The 8,166-nt window shown below is 34.6% G+C and overlaps 1 protein-coding gene across 1 annotated transcript; it reads left to right on the top strand.

Moving 5' to 3' along the window:
• LOC110446538 (octopamine receptor beta-1R-like) lies at positions 1–8,140 on the top strand. The gene is made up of 5 exons (XM_021491731.1): positions 1–265; positions 1,687–1,911; positions 2,271–2,416; positions 5,329–5,519; positions 7,455–8,140. Exons 1-5 carry the CDS (start codon positions 1–3, stop codon positions 7,588–7,590), a joined length of 963 nt encoding a protein of 320 aa, XP_021347406.1. The 3' UTR covers positions 7,591–8,140.
• The last annotated feature ends 26 nt before the right edge of the window (positions 8,141–8,166 follow it).

Below are 8,166 nucleotides of genomic sequence, written 5' to 3'. Positions count from 1 at the left end.
ATGTCGGGCAATTTAAGTGAGAACCCGTTCGGTGAGACTAGTTTCGGGTACTTAGTCTTTTACATGTCTGTGTTCTTTTTCGTAACTTTGATAACTGTAGGAGGAAACTGTATTATCATAGTTACCGTGCTTCGCCATCGAGACCTTCAGCAGCCATGTAACTACATGATAGCCAGTCTTGCCGCATCAGATCTGATTTTTGGATTGATCTACCCTATCTACAACATTGGACATATCTGTGACAATTCAGTCTCACGTTTCCTTGGTGGGTATCTCTCTCCATGCACAACAATACGATAGTGACGTAATCATGATTAAATATCATCATCTGTTGGCACGAAGTACTCATGACATTATGGCCTTGGTTCTATAATGATTGACAAAGCGCTTTACGTGCCGGTCCAGTTTTTTTTTCAATTTTTACTGTTTATATGTCTGAAATAGAAAGCTGCGCCTATGTGCAGTGGTCTGAATTGTACTTTATCATAGAAATCATTTGTGCAGTAACGCACTGGTTTTTCCTTGCTTCTAAAATAGGATGTTGATCATTTTTTTTTGTACCTTATCATTTTATTAATATCTCATTTTTCATTTCTGTCTATATTCTGTCCTTTTTTTGATTTAGTATGGCTTGGAATCAGGTTCTGTGCCATCTAATTACGACTGATAGCAAAAATCTTGCCAAGTTCTTTAATTTCACTCTCGGGTAAATGTTTATCGACGATCTGATATGGTTTGTTGGAATCCGTCAATCCGTGGATAACATCTTGTCCGAACATCTCTTAAAATAACTTAAAGGCCGATCTCATGTGACAGATACCTGATATTAATATATAGGGAATATACTTTACATGAAATGGAAGACTGTTTATTTTAGGTTCTCAAGATGGTCATAATGCTATCTGATTGGCTGAGACAATAACAGTGATGTTAGTTCTATGAGTCCAACTTCGTTGACACTTTGTTGGAGTGATACATTGATGTTAGTATTATATGGAAATAATAACTTTCGGGTGTGGGGAGGGAGCGAAATAGTATGCCTCTGACTTACAGATCTTGTGAATTACCATATGACCGACAATAACGGCTAAGTACTAACTGCATGATAAGCGTCGATTTTCCTCCCTAAAACTTTCCGTTTCTTGATAGTAATAACCAAGTTTTCCCACTGCTGACGGACCAACTTACCGGGCTTTCCAGCGATGCAGGTTGATGAAGACTGAGTTTTTATGTTGCCGGCATGATTTCATTTACAGAATGTTATTTCTTCGTGTGATTGAATGTCGATAGTTTTTTTTATTATTATGCTCATTAGTGTGGCTTGTTGTGATTGAATGTCGATATTTTTTTTAATTATTATTATGCTCATTAGTGTGGCTTGTTGTATCGCGACACTATCCCGGTTATCGCTTTAAAGATAAGACACAAATTGGATTCGACTTAGATTTGCACGGCGGGTGTCGTCGATGAAGCAAAATATGTTTACCATTCCGGAACACTCCTTGAACTTTTTCAATAGTCTCTCCAACCTTTGTTTGTATGTTGTCCTAATTTTATCGACTTTTAGTCATAATAACGGTTTAATTGACACTTATGTAATTCTTTTATTGTGTCGATGAAGCTAGGACCAGGGAATCTGGTGTTAAGTATGGTTGATGAATGTTCTCTATATTATATATTGGACAGAATTCCGAGCTGGCGTGTGTGAGGGGCTGATCACCGCCATACAATGGATAGAGATGAACTCGGCCTACCATCTTGTAGCCATTACTGTCAATCGTTATATTGCCATCGTCAGACCTCTCAAGTACCACGTGTACCTGAACAGTCGTAGAGTCATTGTCACTCTCTGTGCTATATGGTTGACCACTCTGGCTACGTCAACGGCGATCTACTCCCCAGGAGACTATGGTATATAGCAAACTCGATCCGTAACTCGTTTCACAAAACCCCTTGTAGAACGTTCTTAATTCTCAAAATTATTCACATTGTCATTAAATAAAAGTTACATGTTTTAAGAAAATAATTAACGAAAATGTAACTTTGGAAAATTTGTGAAAAGTTCTAGAATGTATCAAAAATTCTAGAATGTGTAAATTAAAAAAAAAAAGTTTTTGATTTAATGGTCTATTAAACACATGTTTGACTTTAACATACTTATTGAGGTCTAATTGACTACACGACATTATCTGATTAAATCCAGATCTTAAACTTGAATACAGTATAAATTAATTGATCTGCATGTCTCATTCTCTTCATCCTCACAATAGTAGGACAGGACAAGGCAAAGGCGTGTAGGTACGAGTTAGTGTTCACGGAGACACAGAGCATAGTGATGGCCGTCTTGTCTGGTGTCATCCCACTCAGCGTCATGGTCGTCCTCTACACCATTATTGCGCGCATCGCAAGAAAGCACGTGAGTTAAGTATCTGATTACGTTTGTTTTCACCAAAACAATAGCAAATCAACAGGTACATCTTGTAAATACGAGCCAATCCTCCAACTACACTGTGAGAAAGTCTACTCCGTTCTACTGACCGTCTTATGGTTTAACAGGAATCGTACATAGTTTAAGCTTTTGTTTATATATTCTAACTTGTTAAACTTTTTTTTTTTAATTCTAATATATTCATTAAAAAAATATAATATCAATGTTGTGTTATACATTTTAGTATTACATTTTAGAGACAAGATTTTTGGTCGATAATAATAAGTATCAGTCTGACTCTCGTATAAAGCGTTGTTTACTGAACGAAATTAGAAACCTGCTTGTTATATGTAATTATATTGTCATATGTTTCGTAATCAGAAACCTGCTTGTTTTATGTAATTTAATTGTCATAAGTTTTGTAATTAGAAACCTGCTTGTCATATGTAATTATATTGGCATATGTTTTGTAATTGGAAACCTGCTTGTTATATGTAATTATATTGGCATATGTTTTGTAATTATAAACCTGCTTGTTTTATGTAATTATATTGGCATATGTTTTGTAATTAGAAACCTGCTTATTTTATGTAATTTTATTGTCATATGTTTTGTTATCAGAAACCTGCTTGTTTTATGTAATTATATTGTCATATCTTTTGTAATTAAAAACCTGCTTGTTTTATGTAATTATATTGTCATATGTTTTGTAATCAGAAACCTGCTTGTTATATGTAATTATATTGTCATATGTTTTGTAATTAGAAACCTGCTTGTTTTATGTAATTATATTGTCATATGTTTTGTAATCAGAAACCTGCTTGTTATATGTAATTATATTGTCATATGTTTTGTAATTAGAAACCTGCTTGTTTTATGTAATTATATTGTCATATCTTTTGTGATAAGAAACCTGCTTGTTATATGTAATTGTATTGTCATATCTTTTGTAATCAGAAACCTGCTTGTTTTATGTAATTATATTGTCATATCTTTTGTTATAAGAAACCTGCTTGTTATATGTAATTATATTGTCATATATTTTGTAATCAGAAACCTGCTTGTTTTATGTAATTATATTGTCATATCTTTTGTAATCAGAAACCTGCTTGTTATATGAAATTATATTGCCATATGTTTTGTAATTAGAAACCTGCTTGTTTTATGTAATTTTATTATCATATGTTTTGTAATCAGAAACCTGTTTGTTATATGTAATTATATTGTCATATCTTTTGTAATCAGAAACCTGCTTGTTTTATGAAATTATATTGTCATATCTTTTGTTATAAGAAACCTGCTTGTTATATGACAATATAATTACCTATAACAAGCAGGCTTCCAATTACAAAACATATGGCAATATAATTTCATATAACAAGCAGGTTTCCAACTACAAAACATATGACAATATAAGTCTGGCGAGTGCTGAGGTAGGAAACACATACTCAAATAAATGTATGCTTTCTTTAAATCATAATGAATTCAACTAAAGATCCAGGAAAACCGAAGTTTAACACAACCGTGATTCAAAATATTTACATGGATTTTTTTTAAAAGTACAACCTAAGTATGTAACGGAGAGCCCCGGCGCGGAGCTAGGTTAAAACAAGCAGGGTGTTAATTTCAAAGACATATGACAATATAATTACATAAAACAAGCAGGCTTCTGATTACAAAATATATGACAATATAATTACATAAAACAAGCAGGTGTCTAATTACAAAACATATGATAATATAATTACATATAACAAGCAGGTTTCCAACTACAAAACATATGACAATATGTTTTGTAATTGGAAGCCTGCTTGTTATAGGTAATTATATTGTCATATGTCTTTGTGATTAGCACCCTGCTTGTTTTAACCCAGCTCCGCGCCGGTGCTCTCCGTTACATACTTAGGTTGTACTTTTAAAAAAAAAATCCATGTAAATATTTTGAATCACGGTTGTGTTAAACTTCGGTTTTCCTGGATCTTTAGTTGAATTCATTATGATTTACAGTAAGCTTACATTTATTTGAGTATGTGTTTCCTACCTCAGCACTCGCCAGACTTATATTGTCATATGTTTCGTAATTGGAAACCTGCTTGCTATATGTAATGTTATTGTCATATGTTTTGTAGTTGGAAACCTGCTTGTTTTATGTAATTTTATTGTCATATGTTTTGTAATTGGAAACCTGCTTGTTATAGGTAATTATATTGTCATATGTCTTTGTAATTAACACCCTGCTTGTTTTAACCTAGCTCCGCGCCGGTGCTCTCCGTTACATACTTAGCTTGTACTTTTAAAAAAAAATCCATGTAAATATTTTGAATCACGGTTGTGTTACACTTCGGTTTTCCTGTATCTTTAGTTGAATTCATTATGATTTAAAGAAAGCTTACATTTATTTGAGTATGTGTTTCCTACCTCAGCACTCGCCAGACTAAGTGGCTCATTAACCAGTAAATATTGTAGATTATTAATGTTTAGAATAGAACGAGACTTAGAAATATAACCTTAATCTCCTAATGTATCGAAACAATTGGAACCAAATTGTATGTATTAATGTTCATGTGTGATAAGGATGTTATAAATCTAGATATCGGGAACCAGAAATGTGAATTCAACTACGGGGTTGATTTTTTTTTTAAATCAAGACCTGTCCACCCTTCTGGTATACATAGGCGGTTGTCTAGTAGTGCCCAAACAGAATACAGCATTATCATTTATTATAAGTTGGAAACGAATGTAACGCTATCGATATGCATGTTGACCACACTACGAAAAGTATGACATTTAAAGACAATGTGCAAGATAACCTCACACCAATTAAAAAGAATATTAAAATGTATTTCTATAGAAATCTGTTAAATGATCACTGACCAAAGATGCAAACTTGAATGTTGTAGATTCGAGACATAGCGGCGAGCTGTGGATCCGACTCTCTGAGGCTCGGTAAACAACACGTACTCCGTCGGGAGATGAGGTCCACACTGACAGTCAGTCTATTGGTGGGGTATTTCGCCTTCGCCTGGCTTCCACACTGTTTTTACCTTATATATAGCATTACCTGTCAGTGTCATATCAGCCCTTACATCAGGTAAGACATGTCAATGTGTGCTCAACTTCGACCTTACCTCGCAGTTTGATTCTGGAATAATTTCCAATTTGGTACTGCGTACAGTGCTATTTTTGCGACAGTGCATTTTCGGGTATGGGTGATACTTCCTTCTTAAATAAATCTCGAAACAGCAAATTCAATACTGCGCATTTTTTTTGTGTTCCAACATATTTTGTGTTCTGACCTGAGTTGGAGTAGTCACATCAACTCTACCGTAAATAAAGCCAATAAGACCCTAGGCTTTTTACGACGCAATATCTCCTCCTGCACAAAAAAAGGTAAAGGAACAGACTTACACCACCCTTGTCAGACCTACTATTGAGTATGCGTCGACTTGCTGGGACCCGTACACTGCAGATAATACTATGCTGCTAGAGTCAGTCCAACGTCGAGCTGCTCGATATGTACACAACGACTTCAGGTCTAAAGAGGCCGTCTGTGTGATAACCATGATCCAATCACTAAATTGGGAATCTTTAGCACAACGTACAGCAAAATCCAGACTAACCATGATGTACAAGATCGTAAACGGCCACATCGCTATTCCATCAGCCGAGTACCTTACTCAAGGGGACAGGAAAACAAGGGGGGCTCACAAATTTCATCAGATCACAACCGCATCAAATCAATACAAATATTCATTTTTCCCCCGTACCATCATCACCTGGAACTCTATACCCACAGACATCGCCCAATCGCCTGATCTAAATTCATTTTAATCAGCAATTGCAGGCTTCAACCTTTTTACTCTATACTAACTTCATGTATCCTTTTTGTAAATAGTTTTATCATATACGAAAAAAACATAAAAAATAAGTTTTTAACTGCCACCACTAGGAACCTCTCACAGTGACAATTGCACTCCATCAAGGAGATCTGTCACTTAATGGAAGATGATGATGATGATGATGATGGAGATATCTAAAAATAACACTACACAAAATTAACGCTGTATACAGTAGCGACTTCTCTAATAAATTTTATGGAATTAAAACGAGTGTAGCTACAATTTACCACAGGGACTTGAGAATTTTTTACAGCTATATTTGGACCTAAACTAAGGTGTTCATAGTAATTTTACATGTTTTAGGGGTTTAGATCGACTCTCGATAAAAATGACACCCCAATCATCACATATACGAGAGGGATGTGATCATTGGAGGTGTCATTTTTACCGAATGTCGATCTAAACCCCTAAAACATGTAAAATTACTATGAACACCTTAGTTTAGGTCCAAATATAGCTGTAACAAATTCTCATGTCTCTGTGCTATTTACCATACGACATGTGTCACAATCGAAAATGAATGAAGTAGAACGCGGGACTGGCGCCACTTTCTACATATAATCTGTGTATGTATAGTCTCGGGTAACTAACCAACATTGCATTGTAACCTATATTTAACTTATTTTGCATACAGAATTTAATTTTTTGCATACCCCAACATCTTTTAATAATCGGAATTAGAAAATCACATATCCAAAATAATTTCATTGTGACACACACACACCCTGTGTCCTAATATATGTGTGTTAATAGGTGTGTCATTCTTTATTAGTCAAAAGCCCTTGGGCTTATAGGTACATACATATATATAACATTCTCTAAACATAAATAAACAGGAGAACGTTCATTAATGTGCATATAGCAATACTTAATTAACGAATTACAGTTATGGAACACCACATGTGCTCGCTGTCAGTGTACACGTGTTATATATTCACTAGTTATACAACAGTGACATTCTTCTTTAAAATACAGACATTTCAGCCTCTAAGGACAGTTATTTCACACAACATATTCACGTTTAGTAAGTAAATGTTTTTTGTTGGTTTTGTTAAAAATGGCAGTTTATTAAACGTGACTATTTGGTTAGTACTGATGCTTACAACTTTGGTATGTTTATTTCGCAGACTTTCGTCACGGATTCTGGTATACACAAACAACGCCATCAATATTTTCATCTATGCCGGGCGTATCCATCTATTCCGGAAGTTCGCAGTGAAGGACATCAAACAATTGTGTTCTCACTGTTTCAAGATACAGTGAGATGTTTTAGCCGAAGTGTTTACTAGTTTAAAGAATGATGATATGGGAGATTTGAGCCAAAGAATGATAATGTATAGCATCCTGATACTCCAACACTTGGAAATCAATCAAAGGATATTGCCATCACTGTACAGGATACTAGCAAAGCATCAGTGTTCTTCCTGTCCTGCAGTACTGAATCTTTGTATCACCTCATTTAATGAGACCAACATGTAGACTATGACAACTGATGGGCGTTCTTTTTAGTTACTCAGTATATAGGGGGATTTTTATTGTAATCAGGCCAGCTTAGATAAACATGTAATTACAGAATTTATAAGTTTATAATACAGTAAAGACTAGTTCGTTTATATGAATATATATATGCATTATAATTGCAAGAAAATGCCTCCTTAATAATCTTTAATATGATATTGAAGAATGTTGAAATGTTTCTGTATTTGAATAAATTGATTTTAACCAAGGTACGATAAATTGTATTGTTTCTAAAATAACCAAACAACTCAGCTGTTCCAATTCACAGAGTGCTGAAACACTGAAGATGTTCACTTTTTCCGTTTTACTAGACCCCCCCCC

Source organism: Mizuhopecten yessoensis, unplaced genomic scaffold (genome assembly GCF_002113885.1).
Source record: "Mizuhopecten yessoensis strain PY_sf001 unplaced genomic scaffold, ASM211388v2 scaffold2781, whole genome shotgun sequence".
Classification (NCBI taxonomy): domain Eukaryota; kingdom Metazoa; phylum Mollusca; class Bivalvia; order Pectinida; family Pectinidae; genus Mizuhopecten; species Mizuhopecten yessoensis.
Note: the sequence above shows the minus strand (reverse complement) of the source record. Positions and strands in the feature narration are given on the sequence as shown.

What these genes read in the sequence shown, in the direction of transcription:
- LOC110446538 (XM_021491731.1), top strand. Translation starts at nt 1, where the DNA reads ATGTCGGGCAATTTAAGTGAGAACCCGTTCGGTGAGACTAGTTTCGGG. An exon ending in CGCGCATCGCAAGAAAGCAC is followed by an intron (nt 2,417 to 5,328) that starts GTGAGTTAAGTA and finishes TGAATGTTGTAG; the next exon opens with ATTCGAGACATAGCGGCGAG. An exon ending in CATATCAGCCCTTACATCAG is followed by an intron (nt 5,520 to 7,454) that starts GTAAGACATGTC and finishes TTTATTTCGCAG; the next exon opens with ACTTTCGTCACGGATTCTGG.